The 21,282-nt window shown below is 35.6% G+C and overlaps 1 protein-coding gene across 5 annotated transcripts; it reads right to left on the bottom strand.

Moving 5' to 3' along the window:
• Positions 1-1,554: 1,554 nt before the first annotated feature.
• On the bottom strand, positions 1,555-20,237 carry MS3_00004166 (uncharacterized protein). 5 transcript variants are annotated; one of them, XM_051212059.1, is made up of 14 exons: positions 19,926-20,237; positions 19,789-19,891; positions 19,650-19,742; positions 19,532-19,614; positions 19,428-19,498; positions 18,500-18,570; positions 15,876-15,978; positions 13,204-13,259; positions 9,328-9,463; positions 8,177-8,216; positions 7,050-7,335; positions 5,833-6,025; positions 4,499-4,612; positions 1,555-2,694 (listed from the first exon to the last, which is right to left on the bottom strand). In XM_051212059.1, exons 1-14 carry the CDS (start codon positions 20,149-20,151, stop codon positions 2,650-2,652), a joined length of 1,620 nt encoding a protein of 539 aa, XP_051072198.1. In that variant the 5' UTR covers positions 20,152-20,237; the 3' UTR covers positions 1,555-2,649. The 5 variants fall into 5 exon arrangements, with proteins under 5 accessions (XP_051072198.1, XP_051072199.1, XP_051072201.1 ...); XM_051212060.1 differs by having other exon boundaries at positions 1,555-4,460; positions 8,177-9,821; XM_051212062.1 differs by having other exon boundaries at positions 2,493-2,694; positions 19,428-19,614.
• Positions 20,238-21,282: the final 1,045 nt, after the last annotated feature.

The raw sequence follows: 21,282 nt of genomic DNA on the forward strand, positions 1-21,282 counted from the left end.
GCTATCAAACCAATTTCATGAAAAAATGCCAACCAATCCCACCCGAGGGAACGAAATCAAGTACAGAAACCAACAAATGGAACATTCTACCATATACAAAAGAAAGAGATTACAATGAGATTACTGAGGCACTTTCGAATAGGGGTAGCAAAGTAACGGGCAAAACCACTTAAATTAAGCCTATGCAAACCAAAGGATGGATGACAGAAGATAAGTAACCGAACATTTGATATTTAGAAGTGTTTAAATAATAGTGAAAACGAAGAATCCCAGAAATAACGTAATCGGATCAAGAATTACTAGATAACCACAAACAAATGTACTGTATTTACAATTCGAAATCAAGCATTCAACAGGTACAGAGGTATCATTAGTTCATCCAAACAGCACAGAACATCATCTACAAAATCAGTTGTTACAGCTACGAAAAGTACTACACCGAGAAATATGGACGCCCACGTCACCTTCACCTGCACGAACACCAAATAACAGTCAAACCCTGTGATGTATCCTCGTCAATATCAATGCATGTGGACAGTTGTAGACACACATTCAACCGGGAAGATGTTGAGATCTTGGATAGAGGCAACTCTAAAAACACCAGAGAATTTTTGTACGCTCGGCACTCGCGTCAATCAGTAATCAACATACACATCATGATCGATCTGAACTATCAACCAATCAGAAATAATATAGACAAATAAAGAACCAAGAATCAAATCGATACGAGATGCAGTCAAAATAACGAGACAGATGATGATGGGTTAAGAGTCAACAATAGCCAATCAAGATCGAGGTTGGTAGGACAAATTGTTTCATATATAGGGAATTTCGAACACTACACTTCAATCTGAAGTTTGTGCCTATAATGACGTTCAGAATAACAATTAAAGCTCCACGACAAAACTGTCTAGCTCAAAACACAAAGCTGAGTCAACACTGTTCACGCCAGCTACAAATCCTATCCACACCTTTAACTACAGATTGAATTTATAATGTTTCTCAACAATGGATACGAACCCACTTGTTTATAACTTTGATGCACCTTTTTTGCGTTTCATTGACATTATCGGTTGTCGCTATCTATTGTAAACATCATACTACTAAACATCGATTCGATATTATTTTCGCTTGAAAAATGATGTGACTTGCTCTGAAATACTGTTACGAGATAACTGTCTAACAACTCGACGGTTATGCCCATAGTGGTAAATTACTTACAAAATAATTCGTTCAGTGAATCTTCGTCACTAAATCTGACCTCATTAGTTTTACAAGACGTGCTCGAGCTGGGGGCTTTTGCATCCGAACCACATACCCATAAGATACGCTGAGCATGGCTTACGACAACTAACCAGCTTATGTTACACACTTCCTGACATAATGAGCGGCCTGCTCGGACATCTGTTCCTGCCATCTACATATTTCAACAAGTTATCTATTTTTGTTTGCTTTAATATATCATCATGTTTATTAATCGCATAACCTATTCTGCTACGTTTCTGAAAAGTGTACAACCTTTCGTTGTAAAAGTTACAAAAAACTCAATAAGAAACAATGTGGTCGCTGGCAATATACAGCGAAAAGAATGCACATTATTCAGATGTCCATTTACTGAACTGCTAACATATAACTGGCGATCACTCAATATTTATCGCCAGGACCGACCAAGAAGAAATACTTTGCGCCGAGAATTCTATATTGTACCAAAAATACAATATTGAATAAAGTTGATGATAACAAAAAAATACTGCTATCCTTCAAATATAAATTTGGACTATTTTACGCCTGAAGGTCTGAGATTATAATATAGCGGATAAAATCGTTACCAAGCCCTGAATGTCTGCGAAGTCCTTATACCGACGCCAGACTGATTGTTGCTCAGGTTGACTCAATTTCAAGTTTTTGAAACTCGAGTTCAGTGAACACAAATTTCACCCATGCTGGTTACTGTTTGAACCTAGCAATCTCCCAAGTCTAGGTATCATCATTATTTAGATTGACGTCAGCAGAAGCCGCAGATAAAATTTAGGTTATCCCCTAAAATAATGAGCAGCAGAAACTAACTGTACTGAATCAAGATATCCAGGTAGTGGTGGGTAACTAATGCAAAGAAGGAGAACCATCACTAGGTAATGACTGAGTGTATCAGGATGTAGTCGATAACCAGACGTCATGGTTATTAGTGGATGTATTCCAAAACAACTAAGAATCATGTATATTTACAGGATGTCTTCAGTGCCCATCTAACTACAACAACTTTCACAAGTTCGACCCCAGCATTAGTTAGGTTTAGGACTGGGGTTAGTTGAACAAACTTCGTTACCGGCTCTAGGACTTTGACGGGAGACGATGGGAAGGCTAAAGCAACGAACGACCATCCTACCACTCTAGAGTATAAATTGAAATTCATGAACGTTTTTTGTGCTGATAACTTCGAGGCAATACAAAGTGCATGCATACTAAACATATTTTCCGGAAAAGAATTTTAATACGTAGCAAAAATGTTTACTAAATTTGTTTTTGTGTACATATATTTTATATTACTATACACAGTGCGATATGGATCTCAAATCACAGAAAAGCCAGGAATATGCAGCAAGGGAAGTCCGCGAAATGAATAGTGACAATAAATCGGAAATCCAGTATTTAGTTAATCTCAATGTCGATATGAGTTACATTGGGGAATTCCTTCTAAAAAATGGAATACAATCTGTAGATTAGTTGACGCATAATTTGGTAAAATAAGCAACGTAAATATACTATTGATATTATTGCATTCTTAGAAATAATTCATAGTAATTTCTATCGAATTTTTGCAAAAGGGAAGCAAGTAAATGAATCCGTAGAACAAATAAATTTGACCAGTGAAACACAACCTAACGCAAAATAATTGGACTTGAAAGAGTAACTGATCGGCTTAAGTGACTACTTTCCATATATTAGCCAAATTCGATTGACTTTCTAAACGCGACTCAAGTAAGAAACAAGTTGATGGTGACAATCTTATTAGGAAATGATTTTACTTAGAAATGCGTTAATAACTGCCCACTTTGTGAGACTGATTAAGCTCTCTTAAGTTACCAGTTATTTTAAAATATCTGCAACTATTGAGTCGCAGCAGCGCACGCGCCTTTCGAGTCTACCATTCTAGGTATCTTTTAAATAACGAGTCACTGTTTTGATCTTCCTTTCATTCTCTATGTAGAAAGATGACTTGGTTTGCCCCCAACATTTGGCCACGATATATGTGACCGGTACAAAATCTAATCCTTCCAACTGATGGATCCGGAGAGCGAAAGTTATATGCCTTATAACGTAATTGAAGACTTTCTTACTGCTGTAATTTACTCCTCTTGATAGGTTGGGATAAACACAAAAATACAATTATGAACAACTTTATTGTACTGCATTTGGGTACACTCCCGGAAATGCTAACAAAACCAAGTATTCGAAATCAGTCATGATATTTGAAGTCAGACGCATACTATTTAACTTGTTGAACGTAAACATATACCGATCTTTAATTTTCACATGTCAGCTGGAAGGACTAACTTTTGTGCCAGTCATAGACATCGCAACTTAAATCCTATAGCTTAATGAAGTCACCATAAAGAAAAAGTCTATCAGCAAATTATTTTAGATACAACCGAATTCCCAATGTTTTATGGGACGGCCACGGTTCTGTTGTGGAAAATCTTCCTTAAACGAACGAATACTTAAGGTATGATATTAACTATTCAGCCAAATAATTGATGTCCTACAATCAAGTATCTAGAGATATTTTATTGCATAAAATCAGAAATAACCAAAAAGAAGTAGAGTAATTAACTTTAGTGATTTAACAACACAATCAAACAAGAAGTACAAATAGGTGCCAGGACATATATGATCGTAAGAGATGGGTACAGATCGATACTGGTCTATTTACGCGCAGAGATGATTTGAATTCACAAACTTTGATTAAAAAATGGTTGTGACAATTTAGAGATCTAAAGAACACTTATATCTATCAGATTTACTATATCTAGTCAGTTAACTAATTAATGATATTAATTTCATTACGTTATAAAATCATATTTTTGATGCAATTCATGACCTGTCAGTTTAATATCTTGATATGTTGTCACTAGCAACTGTACCCAAGATCCAAATGAATCACTTCAAAACTAGCTGCTAATTATTTATGAACCAAGCTTTTTTATGTCTGCTCTTGAGTGTGTTAACTTCGTTGGCGTATCTCCCTATAATTTTCACTGTGACCTCATACAATTTGTAATACGAAGTAAAGACCACCGAGCTTTAAAGTTGGTAACTGTTTCACACTTACATACTTTATAACGACGATCCAAGTCTAGATACTGGATGGGGTTCTTTGTGGTAAGTAACAAACCTAACAGAAATAGCCCATTATGGTTTTTAACGGTTCACTATCTGACGTCAGTCACTGACGAAGGTTGCTTCAAATTATAGAAAACTGAATAGAAAGGTGTATTACCTTAATTTTCTCTTCAATTTTATTAATTTCTGCGCCTAGTGTGTTCACTAAATTATCACCATGTTTCAACATAAAATGAGCCAGTTGCTGTTCAGTTTTGACATTTTTCACCTCCTATAAATTTATAAAGCAAAAGTAAAACTGAGTCGCTTCAATCAGATCTTTTGAAATTCAGGCTGACATAATTTTGAACGTCGACATAACAAAAATGAAATCTGTGTTTTAGATAAGTAAAATAAATCTTCTGGAATATGATGACTGCTGTTTCAAGGTAATGAACAAATTCGCTTCCTCTAACAAGAAGGAAACCAAGCTGAAACAACTTGGAGATATCTTAATCTAAGGCCCATTGTAACAATAGGGACAAATATCATGACAAAAGAAACAAAACACATAAATAAGCCTCGGACTTAAAAAGTGGGAAGAAAGATGACGTAAAACAATGTACGAAAAAACTTATATTACCTCTAAGACATAAGATAAGTAATTTAAGTAAACGCGTAAGAGAACAGTGAAACAAAAATGAATATTATACTTGAGCTGCTTTAGTCTATTTTTTAAAATTGATAACTAACAGAAAATAATTTGATGTTTTTGATTTACGTCTTACACTTTGAACTGATGATAAAGTGCTTGAAAAGACAGTCGTTTAGCGATAAATAACAATGAATCCATTCAACTCATACAAATTTCATTCACGAGATAGCATTACCATTATTTTAAAAAAGAGTTACTGTTCGCAGTCTAAATCACTATATGGCTGCTTACTGATATTAACCTTTCCGTCTTATCAGATATCACGCGGTTTGTTTGATTATATATATACAAGGCAATTTTACCATCGCTTTGATTAAACCTACTTATGGTTATATTGTATACTCACTTTTGAAACCTGTTTATTCTTCGGAATACTTCAATAGTATAATTTTGTGAAGTTGGATTACCAAATCAATGCTTTTATTTACCCACTCAGTGTAAGAAATTGTTAACAATGCATAAGTAATACATGGAAAAGAAAGCAGTATATGTTTCTGCAAAGAAAACATGCTTCCTGTAAAACGCTCAATAAAGAGTTAAGACAACTTTTCTATTAATTAATCATTCGACAAACAATGATGTAAAAAGTGACGAAAATTTGAACACAAAATCTACTGATCACTATTTAAAACAATATCAGTGTATTGATATGTTTAATATAGGCTGAATATGGAACTTTCAGGTTTAGATTAATAAAATGTATCGAAAATAAGAAAAGCTTAAAACATTCGAAAACCAATGGAAGTACAAACTCTTTCAAAAGTAATATTTAGTTGACTATTGATAAATATGCTTACCTGAAGAAGATCGTCTAATGATAAAGTTTCTAGGTAACGTTTAGTAAGTTCTCGACCATCAATATCAACTTCTGCTTTGAATCGTATTTCTTCACCACCAATCATAGTTGTTTTTATGTCGTATGTCCCGCGAATAATTTTTATGTTATCCATCACACGCATAATTGCCTCTTGATTTTCAACCGGAATAGCTCTATTCATAGTTAACGAATATAAAGAATCATATGTAAAGGAAATTTAGTCTCAATTCAAAGGACAGTTAAGAACTGAAACTATTACCTATATTAGACAAATAAGACATAAAACAAACAAAACGTCGGAAATAATGAAACCATTAACTCTCCCATCTAGTCATAGCGTATTTTAAACTCTCGGAACAGCCAAGAAACGCATGCAAACGTGAGGAGAGAAAAGGAAGTAAATATTAAATTGACGGAATTGTAGATCCGCATTAACAGCCAAAAGACACAAGGACTTAACAGACTAATGTGCCAAACATTTTTAAAGCTTATTACGATAGTTTGGTATGTAATACGGCCATATTTACTCTAATTCGTTACCAAGAAATCCAAGATTAGTCTATAACGTAATAACCTATGAATAGAACTCTAAATGGCCAATAATTAGTTTAAATAAACTTCACTATCTGAGTGCTCCAGAGGGATATTAAACTGGTATGTGATCGGTAACTATTTTTATTTATATTATTTTATTTGGACACATAAGTATTGGTGCAAAGGGCTACCGAATACATATGCGCCAAACAAGTCACTCGATTTATGTGTGGGCTGTGATACTACCCGGGTTCCCAAACCGAAGCAGGTAAGCCATTAGCAGAGGGCGGTCAGTAACTAAGATAACATCAAATATAGACACTTCTAAAAAACCAAATGAACAATGACTAGGATTAAGATAACAGAAATGTAAGGCAAACCACTGATCGTAGTTACTTTTACAGTAAAACTATTGATAAAGAAAATATTTGAAGCAGTTACCCTACCCTTATATGATGAAATTTAGGTCCAATGATGAGACAAAATTTGTCAGAAAGATGAGACGACGTAAATAACTCAGCGCATTTTAGACCATTTAGTTTTATAAATAGTTACATAAATTCATATGTAGATTGGATAAACGGTCAATAAACAATAATTGAAAGAAATATACGTCAAGCAGTGAAGTCTTTCTTTATTATCAACTAACATAATACAACCTACCTTCCTATTAACATTTCAGTATTCGTATGTATGATCAGACCAGCCACTGTAGCGAGAATTGCACTAACACAAATCCCTCCAATCGCATCAGGTAAAACATGTCCAGTGAAAGCAGTTACAGCCATAGCAGACCCTGCCACAACAACACCAATGACAGCAGCCAAATCTTCTAATAAAACCATACTAGTACTTGGATCAACTCCGGAAAACAACCAATGTCTAACGGAATAGAAGTTTTGACGTTTTGAACTTCTTTTAGCTTCGCGATAAGCCAACGCCAAGGTGCCTTAAGAAAGGTTGAGATAATTTTGAAATAAATTAAAACGGTAGAGAAAAGGTGAGAAAAAGACCTGCTAAAAATGATATGGATAGAAATTTTCAGATTTGAAATATATTGTGATCCCTAGAAATGTCATAATGATAATCCACTACCAAAAAACATAGTAACAAAGCACATCGTATGTACCACTGTAGTATTTTTTGGGAATGATATCAAATAACGTTTCTCCAGTTAATTTCATCAATGCGTACATTACCTTCTATCAGTTTCGAACCTTAATTGAACAGTTTTCGTACAAACAGTTGGACATATTATAAATACTTAACACCCTTCTCTCAACTCATACTGATAAAATGTCAAAAACTAGTATTCAAAGTGATTAGTTCTTTGTCGTGAACACAAGATTATTTTCATTTTCATTGGATTAGAATGCTCTGGAAGAGGATTAGATATGCTACTTCGATTTAGAGACTAATATCAATATGAACTGAGAAGTAGTTGTATGAGTTTCAGTAGTTTGAAAAATGAATGCCTTTCAACATACCACGCTTGATTAAGTTATTGGAACTTTATAAATCTAAAATTAAATAGGCTTAAACATATAACTGTTTCCATCGAATTCAAATGTCTCAGAGGAATCCAACCGTAAATTACAATGAAGAAAATGTGACGGTAGTGTAGAATAAAGGAATTATATTTTGCACAACTACATCCCTAACATAATCTATGTTTTACTGCTTTTATGAATAAAACAACTCATTATTAGGATTAATAGAATTAATGATAATTTTGTGAAAACCTAGTCATATCATATATGATCATAAATGGTTGCCTAAAAACAACTTACTTCCTTCGGATAAAAGCGAACCTAGCATGACCATCAAAGCCTAGATAAGGAAAATACGAGATAGACATAAACTAATGCAAGGATAAGTAACTGATAATTTTTAAAGTAATCTCATCTGTAAAAACATGAGTTAACTCGTAAATACTGCAATTGATTTGATATTTCCCAACTCAGCTGTGAACATATGGTTCTCTGTAAATTTATTCTCTTTGAGTCATGTTCCTTTACAATACAAAAATGTGTGAGTGCATTTATACACTTGTCGGCTTACGAACCGTATACGGACAACATATCAGGTAGATTTAGTATTTTTCAGTGCTAGTATAAAATGACTATGAAGACATATTTTCTGCTCTTTCTTCAAGTATACAAAACATGAGAAACTGATCTAATTGCTTGGCAGTACAAAAATTCACGTTCAATAGCTTTTGAAGATTTGCATAAGTATTACAAATGGAGAGTTTGCGTGCAACTCACAATCAAATATTACATGTGATGCTCGATTCGGATGCTACAAAAATCAGTTAAAGATTAATTTCGGCATTCATAACTGCGCTTTAAATGTTCAATTTCTAGAACATGCTCGACCAAACTTAAATATATTTGACTTTATAATATCCCAGTTGAATTTATGGCTACAACGGTAGCGTTACTTGAGGTCTCATTTGTAGCCGCATTTAAAAGCATCTTTTTGTATAACATCAGGTAGGTCAGTAATATCCTTGCCTTACAATATGCGATGGATTTGAGGCAGTGAGCCTCAGATTCTGTTTCGATGTAATTTACAGCAAGTTATTAGGTATATCGACAGCTCTATGTCTAGTCCCCTTTATATTACATAACCTTTGGTTTTCTTGAATTTATATTTACAAAAAAATTTTGCTAAATCTTACTCTTGAAGATGTCTCTACTTTTACCATATTTTACTGTTAAGTAATATTCACAAGAATCTTATTATTCACTATTATATTTTAATCATGAAATATTAATACATAATAATAAGCACCGTTTGAAAGACAGACAAATTTTCGCATCAGATCATTTATGTAGCTGAAGCATACGTGAAACTAAAATCATTGGCCTTAAATGCTGTCAATTACTTATTAATTATTCATTTATTGCAAGAATAAAACATTAACAAAACTAATTACCAGATTAACAGATTCAAATTCGTGAGGTGCTAAAATGCCCTGGACACTATGATAAAATGTAAGACCAGCTCCCAGGAAGAAAATGGCAACACCACTTATCAACGATGATACATTACGCATTGGAATATAACCGTACCTAATAATCAAGTATTATTGTAAAATACTTTGTTGAGATTAATGATATTCAAAAGGAAAATCAAACCAAGCAAGAAAAGTGGCTTTTCAATGAAACTGAAAAATCACTTATACAATATCTCAAAACGGACTGTTCTTGATCGTGAATAAGAAAATTGCTATTGTTAGTTTGAACCACGAAGTAACATTGGCTAGACAACTGATAATCAGATTCCAAAGAATAGCTGTTTCTTTATAGCACGAGACTCCTCAGAAGTGCACATCCCCGACCCCAATAAGGACCGAACCAAGGTCTGGACTGAATTCCGCTGAGCACGGCCTCCTACCAGAGCACCGGAAATACTTTTCACAACCATTAACTAGTGAGAATAAAATTATTACCAAAAGAGAAAATTTGCGGAGATTTACCAATTTGTGGTTTACATTACAGAGTGGCATTATCTAGACAGCCATCGAAAAACAGACAGCACTAAATAGCTGTTTTGTCCTAATAAAGGATTTCTTAATGATGTACAGCCACGATCATGATATGGTAAATTAGACAAAAACAACCAAGTAACAGTGGCATTTTGTAGTTAGTAATAAAGATATCAACAGATTAAATCATGGTCGATTTCAATTCCTTAGGCACAAAATACACTAGATTCAACTTTAAATGACAATCTAAAAAATTGAATCTCATTATTCTTTTTTTAAATAACAAGATAACTGTTTACAACTAAGAAGTTAAACAGAAATTACATTCTACTTTGAGTCAAATAGTCTGCAAAACTTAGTTTAATCGCGAACTAAACATTACCAATCACTATTTTGGATTGTACTGTTCGAGTTCGGGTTTACTGCGCAGCAGTTCGTTCCGTCCTATTTTATGGCAGTGAAACATGGCCGGTAAGAGTAGAGGATATTCGCAGGTTACTAGTATTTGATCATAGGTGTCTTCGAAATATTGCTCGTATATCCTGGGACCACCGAGTAAGTAACGCAGTTGTTAGGAAACGGGTACTAGGTAAGGATGGCAAATCAATTGATGAAGTAGTGAAACTTCATCAGTTGAGATGGCTGGGACACGTGTTACGTATGCCCAACGACCGACTTCCTCGACGTGCGATGTTTTCTGGTGTAGGAGTAGGTTGGAAGAAAGCAAGGGGCGACCAGACCAAAACATGGCACAAGTCCATGAAGTCACTGACAAGTGGACTGAGTCATGTTGGTAGGTGTAGACTACCTGGTTGGGGACCGCGAGATGATAGCAACCGATGGTTAGAGACCCTGAATGACATGGCTGAAAATCGTTTGCAATGGCGCAGGTGCATCCACTCTTTGTGTTCTCCCAAATTTTGATCTCCTTATTCCCCCTTGTCTCTTTTTTCTCTTCCCAAATTTATTTCACTGTATTATACTCTTTAAGTAACATCTCCAAACACTAATCTTCCCAATTACTGCTTTTACTCTTATTACCTCTACCACTAGGGGATTTGAATCGACCACTGCATCTCTGTGCTAATGTGGTGTGGCAACTCGAACTGATGTACGTACGTACGAAGTTCTACGTTGTTACTGACTGACTGACTGTTCGAGTGAAGCTTGTATTGAAATACATTTCCCATTGAAAATCTAGTGTTGTTTTAACACTATACTTAATAAAGTAATACGACGCACATAAAGTAACTCTAGAATAAGCTCATGAGGAACATCAAGTTAGAGACTGAATAAATCAGCAACGACATTTTAACACGATTTGTTTCGTAATATTCGTCAGCGTTTAATCACACAGAAATAAACAACTAAAACATGTACTTCTATATTGCAACAAAGTAGGTTAATACTTTTTATCGTGTAATACTACCATTATTATATTTGAGAAATTATTTAATGAGCAAACTTATTAATTTTTATCACACAGTAATAGTTTTTTTTCTTGAAATAGCTAAAATGTACAAATAATAATAGGTGATCAAATAATTTCGGTGCATGAGAATCGATTGTTATTTTGAATTGTAACTAATACACTAATAAACTATGTTCATTGCCTTCGCTCTACTCTCTGCATTCCATACTTTGCCATAGTTCTCCAAAGTTAACGGAAATTCATACTAATGCACCTAGATTCCAATTACTTCAAAAGGAAATAGTCCCATTATAATTAAGACAGCAATGGTTTTCTTTGCTTAAATGAATAAAAAACCCAGGTAGTTGATATTTATTCTTATGACAGATATATGGTCTAACTGTGAACTAGGAGATAACGAACCAAATGGATACAAAGACGGTGGCGATGAAGCAGATAGATTTATTACTTATTCATTCCTAAGGATTGAACTTGGTAAAGTTATTTACTTTTCATTACTCGAATGTCTCAGCACGGATTCGAAAAGCTCGCTTGGCTTTTGCCAACTTACGTCACCTATGGTGAAAGCGAGATATCCGTCATTCAATAAAAGGAAGAGTATACTGCGCGGCAGTCCGTTCTGTTTTACTTTACGGCAGCGAAACATGGCCTTTAAGAGTAGAAGGCACTCGTAAGCTATTAGTATTTGACCACAGATGCCTTAGAAATATTGCTCGCATCTGCTGGGATCACCGGGTAAGTAATAGTGAGGTTAGACGCAGGGTATTAGGGAATGATAGTAAATCAGTTGATGAGGTTGTGAATTTTCATCGACTGAGATGGTTGGGCCATGTGTTACGTATGCCTGGACACCGAGTACCACGACGTGCAATGCTAACCGGTGTTGGAGATGGTTGGAAGAAAGTAAGGGGCGGCCAAACCAAAACGTGGCATCAGTGCTTGAAGTCACTAACTTCTAGTCTGAGCCATGTTGGTAGATGCAGACTACTTGGTTGGGGTCGTTGTGACTATCATAACCAATGGTTGGAGACTCTTGGTGACATGGCTCAGCATCGATCACAATGGCGTCGGTGTATACACTCTCTATCTTCCCTTAAACTAAGAGATTAAAATTGCTTCATATCTTTCTTTCTACGAACTAATTCTTTCTTCATGTACTATATCCTTATTGCAATCTCTCTTTTATATATTACCACCTCTGAATCCACTACTTTTATGAATCCGGTGTCCATCTTGTTGTGTTAATAAGGTATGGCAACTTGGACCGATGCATAAATGTGCCTGGTCCTACGTTGTAGCTGACTGACTGATTACTCGAATGAATCCATTTCTTCTATTTCTTACCTACAATTTTTTAACCATTGTTGGTATTATTATCTGCACTTCATTGTAGTCGTATTCGCTAAGCTGATGTTAAATGTATTTTCTAGGAACGCCTTAAATTCTCTGGTTATTTACCTAGTACATTGTAGTTTTGGCGAACAAGGAAGTACTTGATAATCCACATTGACGTACGTTTGTGTTAGATCCTGTTATTAATTATATGTACCTTTTTGAGATTTTCCTTGATGGACTTATAGTTTGTGATTTGTCAGAACTAGAAACAGTACCTACACCTAAGTAAAGAGAAATACATGATCAAACTGTGTCTGCGAAAAAATAGTAAAAAAGTGACGTACTTAATAAGCTGTTTGAGTTAATACTGAAAAACATTACTTCTAACAAAGTTCAGATTAAAAGCTACATTGTAGTAGATCCTATTGTTGAACAGTTTAAATACTAATGATTAAAGTATGCATAAAGCTAATTTACATAAGACCAAGTAATGAAAATACATAGTAACCAATGAAATCACACATCTAAAGGAACATAAATAAAAGAAAAGAGCTTACGGATGCGTTTCATCTGGTTTCTGAAGTGATGAATATAGACCATAAGCAACGAGAACCTAGAAGGTTGGGAGAAAACAGTAATTATGAATCACTCAATTAACTTATCTATTGTACCAAATAACAATAAACGAAGACTGTTTGATAAAAAACAATTGACGTGAAACAATTCTAAGTCACTGTAACTTAAAAAGAAATCCATAGAAAATCAGTGGAATATAAGACTCATGAAGCTGGCGCCTGTGAGACTTGAAAGAATAAGGATGATATGTTAAACAAAAATTGAAATGTACGAGAAGAAACGGTTTGAAAGGTTCTGGGACTAAAATCTTAAGTTATTAAAACTGAAAACTGGTCGGTTACGTATCACTGAAAAACTAATTTGGGTACTTTGCTATTTACTTACGTACAAATTAGGTCCTCTGTTTGAAGATGCCAGTGAAAACTGAATACTAAGAAAATAAGATTATAAAAGTTTCAGCTAACCCCTAAAGAAAATCAACTGCAGCAAAGGTGGTAATATATAGGAGAAAGATTGCAATAAGGATATAGTACATGAAGAAAGAATTAGTTCGTAGAAAGAAAGATATGAAGCAATTTTAATCTCTTAGTTTAAGGGAAGATAGAGAGTGTATACACCGACGCCATTGTGATCGATGCTGAGCCATGTCACCAAGAGTCTCCAACCATTGGTTATGATAGTCACAACGACCCCAACCAAGTAGTCTGCATCTACCAACATGGCTCAGACTAGAAGTTAGTGACTTCAAGCACTGATGCCACGTTTTGGTTTGGCCGCCCCTTACTTTCTTCCAACCATCTCCAACACCGGTTAGCATTGCACGTCGTGGTACTCGGTGTCCAGGCATACGTAACACATGGCCCAACCATCTCAGTCGATGAAAATTCACAACCTCATCAACTGATTTACTATCATTCCCTAATACCCTGCGTCTAACCTCACTATTACTTACCCGGTGATCCCAGCAGATGCGAGCAATATTTCTAAGGCATCTGTGGTCAAATACTAATAGCTTACGAGTGCCTTCTACTCTTAAAGGCCATGTTTCGCTGCCGTAAAGTAAAACAGAACGGACTGCCGCGCAGTATACTCTTCCCTTTATTGAATGACGGATATCTCGCTTTCACCATAGGTGACGTAAGGTGGCAGAAGCCAGACGAGATTCTCGAGTTCATGCAGAAATTTCGTCAGACACCAACCCATTTGGGCTGATCAGACTTCCAAGATAAGTGGAGTTATCAACGCGTTCGACTACTTCACTCCCTATCCATAGTTCAAGTGTTGACGCAGGCCAGTGTTGAAGCAACAGTTTGCATTTAGAAGGGGAAAAACGCATCCCAAACATTCTGGCATTGTTGATCAGTGTTACCAAAAGACTCTGCACTTTAATAGCATCTTTACCAAATAGGACTATATCATCTGCATATTCTAAGTCGATAAGTGGACCTCCTGGTAGGAGATTAATACCCGAAAATTCAGTCGACAAGAACGTTGTTTTCATCAGTAGGTCTATGATGAAGTTAAACAAAAATGGAGAAAGTGGACAGCCTTGACGGACACCACTTGGGGTTGTAAAAGCAGATGACAGTTCTCCATAAGTCCTGACTCAACCAGTAGTGTTTGAGTAAAGATTTTTGACAAAGTTTGTGTACTTCTGAGGTAAGCCTTTCAATGACAGACACTGCCGCAGAATTCCGCGGTCAACAGAGTCAAATACTGCTATTAAAATCATCTCATCAGGCTCAGAACACAATGAAGTGCGAAAACAAATCAGACGAGAGCTTTAATAAATTATTTAATTTCCGTTCTATATGTGTGCATAATCCTTAATAAATGACTAGATTACTTGAACGAAAACACGTTTTGTTTGTAAAATTTAAAGATATTCTTGAGATTTCTTGTAAGTAGATGATATAAGTGCAAAATATTGAAGAATAAACTTATGGGAAACTGAAATTCATGGATGATAGTTGTACCTTTATAGCTCCGGTGGTTAAATGCTAATGAAAATGCCAGCAAATAGTGAAGCCATGTAAAAGCGGAATTGCTCAGATTATATTGAAACAGTGAAAAGACTATAATTTTAGTATGTGACTAAAAATAATCCATCTCTATTAGCAAGACGCCGGGCGTGCCAATGTTTTTCATTGAAGATAAAAGCTCAAAAGAATTGTGATGTTTCTCCCTATTAGTAGCTTATCACAAGAACATTATTAACACCACGACAACGGCAATGTTCTCATAACGATACTAAAAGGAATAAGAATACCAGTTAGTTAAATTGAAAGGGATTGAAAAATAGTTTGCTTCGTTCTTTCCGTATTGTTTGTGCTAATGTATACACCCCACGATAATTTATAGTAATTAATATTACAGGCGTGAAACAGTACCAGTGTATTTCTAATGTTACATAGAAAAGATATGGGTTTAAATATTTAATGCATGTTGACTTGATGCTAGGAACCACAAGCAACAAGGTTTTGTAGCCAAAACCGGTACACATACTTCTCTTTGGCTACTAAGTCCGACTGGATTATACAAAAAATATAACCCTTGCGTTTTGTGATGGCCACTGTAAAAGTTTCGGAATTTTATGATAGGCAGTCTAGTGATACATAGTATGTATAAAATGAGAACTGACAGAAAAGAGTACCTGATTCATCGTATCCGCAAGCGAATGCATCAACTCAGAAAACATGCTTTTAGAACCAGTATACCACCAACCGAAGGCTTTGGCAGCGACGTTGAGACCATTTCTATTGGAAATAAAATATAGAATATACAGTACTACTAATTGATTAATATAAATAGAAACAAATAAATACAAAATAGGACACAGTGCTCTCAGGAAACTTTAACCAAGAGGGAAGCCAGCCCACTAACAGGTAACATCAACTAATTCAAAATATTCACCAAATAAACATCAAATTCCGATAACATAAGCAATCGAGAATAATAGTATATTTTTCAATATGTTTGGATCAACAGGCATCTTTTCATAATCTTATGAGCGAAAATAAAAAAAATATTAATGACACACTTGTACTTATGCTGAGGAAGATACTACGTGAAAGAGATAAAGCACATACATCTATTCGAATTATCCATACGAAATACGAAACCTCGTTCACCACCTCACGTTATGTCCTATGGCCCATTAAATACCACGTGACAAAATCGCCAATTGGAATACCGAACTATATGACCTTGTCCCTGAGCTAAACCAATGATCTGTTAACCAGCACGAACAGTCTAGAGTCAACTCTGAGTCCTTATTGGTCCCCTGTAGAGTAACTTCTCGCCTAGCCCAGCCCATTCAGTCCAGAACACAAATTTCAGCCTCCGCTGCATGAATCGTATATTTTAGACACACGTGATTTATATGTAAGCTAATCAGACCGCATAATAACATAAAATAAGAATTCATTATTATACAAGGTCAAGCCAAAAAGGACTGTAAGTATGGGAGATTTTGGCTAATAAATTGGGAATGAATTAAAAATAGTAAATTGTGTAGTAATAGATAATAGGTCAAATGAAAGCTTACGATAAAAGCAATATGAACATATGCATAATCTGGTTACTTAATGGTCACACAATAAGAATATATGTAATAATAGTCCAAAAATATTTCTTAGAAGTTATCATTGATTTATTCTTTGTCTGGATATAACACAAGTAAAACCACAATAAAAAATACCGTCGGGTAGATATTCCACTAAACGAAGATAAATATAGCCGTATTCTTAGTGTTAATTAGAATGGTACAAAAATAGTTGCATATGGTCAAAAATCCATAGATATGGCCACGTATACAATGGGACTCGTTAGCTATTGTTATTTTGCTATCGCATTCTTAGTAAACAGTAATATTAATAAAATCTATCTTAGCTATGTTTTTACTTTGTTATTTACCACTATTTTTCCTTTTCATAATGTCCTATTTTTAATTATTCACAAGATAATCTTTCCAGTTAATAGAGTAAGCTTTACTGTACTCTTCTATACCCGATATTTCTGCATTAGACGGTAGTAGGATATATTCAATTATGTTGAGCGATTAAAAATAATGGAGAAGCTTGTATATCTGACAGTAAATAAACTACAAAAAGGTAACTTAATGTGTAAAATAATTTTTAGGGAAAATATTATGACTACTAATTACAAAGGAATGAAGAATAGATGCATTTGAGTTACAACAGAATATTTTCAATCTTTTACTTCGTGTGTTTTGAGGACTGTACTTGAGTTGACACTATATTAACAACTTGATACAGCAGCCACTAACTCTATGAATAAGTCTTCTACCCCATGTTAATGACTCAGAAACTTTCGCTTTACTTCTATTTCAGACACTACTATGTGCCCTCAAATGCCCTGGTACGGCTGAGAGTGGGGAGAGTCCGCTCTCCCTCTCGAAATGCTCTCACATGGCCACGCGTATATAGCCCCTGCCAGGGAAGTCCTACTCACTGCCTTCCCGTGGCAGGAGTGTTGTTTACGGAATTGAGAGGACGAAAAGCGAATGTCCGGTGCTTTAACCGGGTTGGTGGACATGGAGAGTCCATCTAGGGGAGTTGGAAAACCCTTTTTCCGAACCAATGGTGCACATAGGCTCCAGAATCCTGAAGGAACAAATGGCGTATGAACCAGTTATTGGTCACCGGCTACCATGGGACTGAATCTCCTTACGATGCTCCACTGCATTGTGGATCAGACCTTTAGATTAAAAGGCTGCGGGTGTGGTCCCCTAAGAAAACTACCTGCTTCGGTTTGGGCACCCGAACAGTATTACAGCCCTCACACAAACCAAATGAGATTTGTGTAGCGCATATGTATCTGCTACCCCCTTGTACCAGTATTGATGTGTTCGAATGACAAATAATAATAACACTACTATGTCATAGTACAGAGTATAGTAGAATGTGCAACAGATGTTGATCACCTTGGGCAATCAAAGTTTAAAAATCCAGGAACCAATGAACGTTTTTACTAAACACTAACTCCAGGATTTATTAGCTGGTGGTCCTCAGTAGCATGAAAGTAGGCACCATTGTAAACCAGAACCAATGACTGTAGGTTTTATACCCTCAAACACTTAAAAATCATTTAATAGGTAAAAAAATGTGCTCCAGAATAGGAAAACCTTCATATGGTCTCTAAAACGACTCAGTTAAAATCAATCACAGGTTAGTGCAGCTGCCGGAGCTACAATTAAGACAGTCTTGCAAAATTCAGTAAGCAAATGAGCTAGTCGAAATTATCTAAATAACTCACATTGCTATTGCGAAAAGAACAACACGACCAGGGCCCGACGTAAACAAACTTTTCCGTTTATCCATAAAAACCTGTAGCAGAAAAAAATATTAAATATTTGAAAATACTATTTACGATTACATGATAATGCCGTAATCATAGAAACAGGGATAAGGTAATTCGATTAAGCGGCGAAACAGATATGATACATGAAGATCGAGTTTGCACAGTAACTCAAAAAAGTTAGAGTTTAGTTATATTAAGTAATATCCTTTACTAAAACCTTGGCAAAAGTTGGAAGGGTTACGATACCGATTAACACAACTATCATGTTCATACATCAAAGCCGATAACTAGTAGGACTACAAATATGCAGCTTTTTGTAGAGCTGTGCAGTTTGTAAAAGAACATTTAGATAACAATGAATATAGCTAGAGAAGGGAAAAACAAGTGATAGAATCACAAGTGACTTGGTACTCCAGCTGTTGTTTTTTTAAAACGCCCAAAGCAATACATGTAAAGTCATCTATTGGTGGCATGTACTTTACTAGCGAATTAGAATTATGAAGTCAAATGGCAAGTGCTTGTAAGTTAACAAAAATAAGGATGAAGCCAACTCATCCACCAAATGCCTGGTTAAGAGCTACAGCCTAAGGGCAAGAGGTAATGATACTAACCGGTCGCCCAGGTCGAAGTAGATGGAGCAGAGTTCGAACCCGGTACTTAGTGTTTTAAACCGAACGCTTTAACTACTAGGCAATCGCTCCAGGCTAGTTATACCGAACTAAAAAAAACACGAATTACGCTTGAGAACTGAAAGCAGAGAACAAGGAATCCGCAAGTAAAGATACCTTGTTTATAAATAAAGGAAGAAATAATAGAGAATACTGAGTATTTTTCTCGGTTCTTGCAACACCAATTAATATCAACGAAGTGACAAGTGACGTACCGAAGTCCCAGTCGCCTTGGCTTCTGCTGAGTTTTGAAGGTATTTTAAGGCCTTCCTTAAATTGAAGATTTCTAAGAGATCATGAAAATCAATTATATACCTACCTGTTTTGGTTCTTCGCTCCATATCCTTCATGAGTTTCCGTCGTAACTCAAAATCATCATGGCCTCCGTGCTTTGCGTAAGCCCTTGAAGTGAAACATTAGATATTTGGATGAATTACATTTGCTCTACATCTGATCGGAGGAAAACAAGAGTTTTAGTTTCATTGCCATACGGACTTCGGCTGTAATAACGTGGTAACTGATCTAAATCACTTCAAGCATTAACAACACAAAATTCGAGTGGGACTTGAAACTTACTGTTTTGTAAGCATATATTCTCGTAATGCTCTAAGTGGTGTGATATACTTCACAGACTTGACAGAATCATCATAAGAAAAGCTTGTTTTAATTTTTGGAACCACTGACCAACTAGTTATTATAAGTTTTTTTATTACCTTTAGCATTGATCTTCTCAACTGGAGAATCGGTAATACTCTTGGGACCTGAAGAGCTAAAATTCCTGTTGAATAAATCAATGCGAGTGTGACGTGATATCCTGATTTTATGGACCAAGTAAGGCGTAGTAAATAAATGTTTGGTAGACAAGTTAAAGCAACGTCGAAATGTGTCCTTAGTAGAACTTAATATGGCACGACTAACTATGAAGTGAGCATTCTGCATAACTTTAAACTAGAGGACATTCAATTCGTCATTTAGAACTGTTAACAAATATCAAAGTGACCTAGAAAATGTCGAAACTCCCTCGCTTAATACCAAATTGAAAACCAAAGACAAAGATTTCACATTTGTTCAGATTTCGAGGCCTCGTATTAGTTCTTCATTAATATGACTTTATAAGCATGATCTAGAGGTGAGGGTATCACGATAAAGGCAAATTAATCCCAAAATCAATAGCTCTGTAAGCCCTCGACCGTTGATGCAGACGCATTATTTGTAATGGACTCAACTAGCTGAAGGCGCTCGGCTACGCATCCGCACCAGATCACGATAAAGTAGGCTGTGCTCCACGTCTCCTACGACCACTAGCCAGCTTAGATTTATCACTTCTTGATATATCGGTAGCCTATCAAATATATCTCCGGACCTCTTCTCATTTAACTCTTGATTTGACTGTGCTGGAACATCTTAACAACAAAGTGTGTTATTGGTTAAGGTACTGTCAAACTCTGAATGCTTGTGGCATCTTTGAAGGCGAGCCGAACGTGATCTGTCACACTAATTCGGAAACTGTGAATCTGTCCCTTTTTGGAACTTAATATATCATGTAGATAAATGAAATGGGAAGAATACAAAGTCACTGAAATGATGAAAATATCAAGGACACTGGATCACAGTAATCCTTTCAATGGATTTTCAAGATTACAGTTGAAAACACTGTATGAAGTAATAGAGGATTTTAAAACTTATAAACTGTTTTCTGGATGCTGCTATGATAATTAGTGGCATTCGAATTGACTTCATTGAAGTACACCTAACCATTAAATTTACATCTGAAGAAGAAAGCGGATTTAGAATAATCTTTTAAACGTTCTCTTAACCGAATGAACTGATGGACCAGTAAGAAGATACTTAAAGAATAAAATATACCTTGACAGGACAGTACGCACATTTGCTTGCTTTGTACCTCTGTGGTTCAGAAGAAACCTGACCGAAACTCTTAGCTGTCGACTACATACTATATATTCCACGGATATGGTTGAAAAAGAGCTGAACGCCTTGAGTAATACACTTAAGGGGAGACGGATACCCTAGAAAAATTCTAAACAAATATGTGGTCACGAAGGTTAGACC

The sequence above is a fragment of the Schistosoma haematobium genome, chromosome ZW (assembly GCF_000699445.3).
Source record: "Schistosoma haematobium chromosome ZW, whole genome shotgun sequence".
In the NCBI taxonomy this organism is placed as follows: domain Eukaryota; kingdom Metazoa; phylum Platyhelminthes; class Trematoda; order Strigeidida; family Schistosomatidae; genus Schistosoma; species Schistosoma haematobium.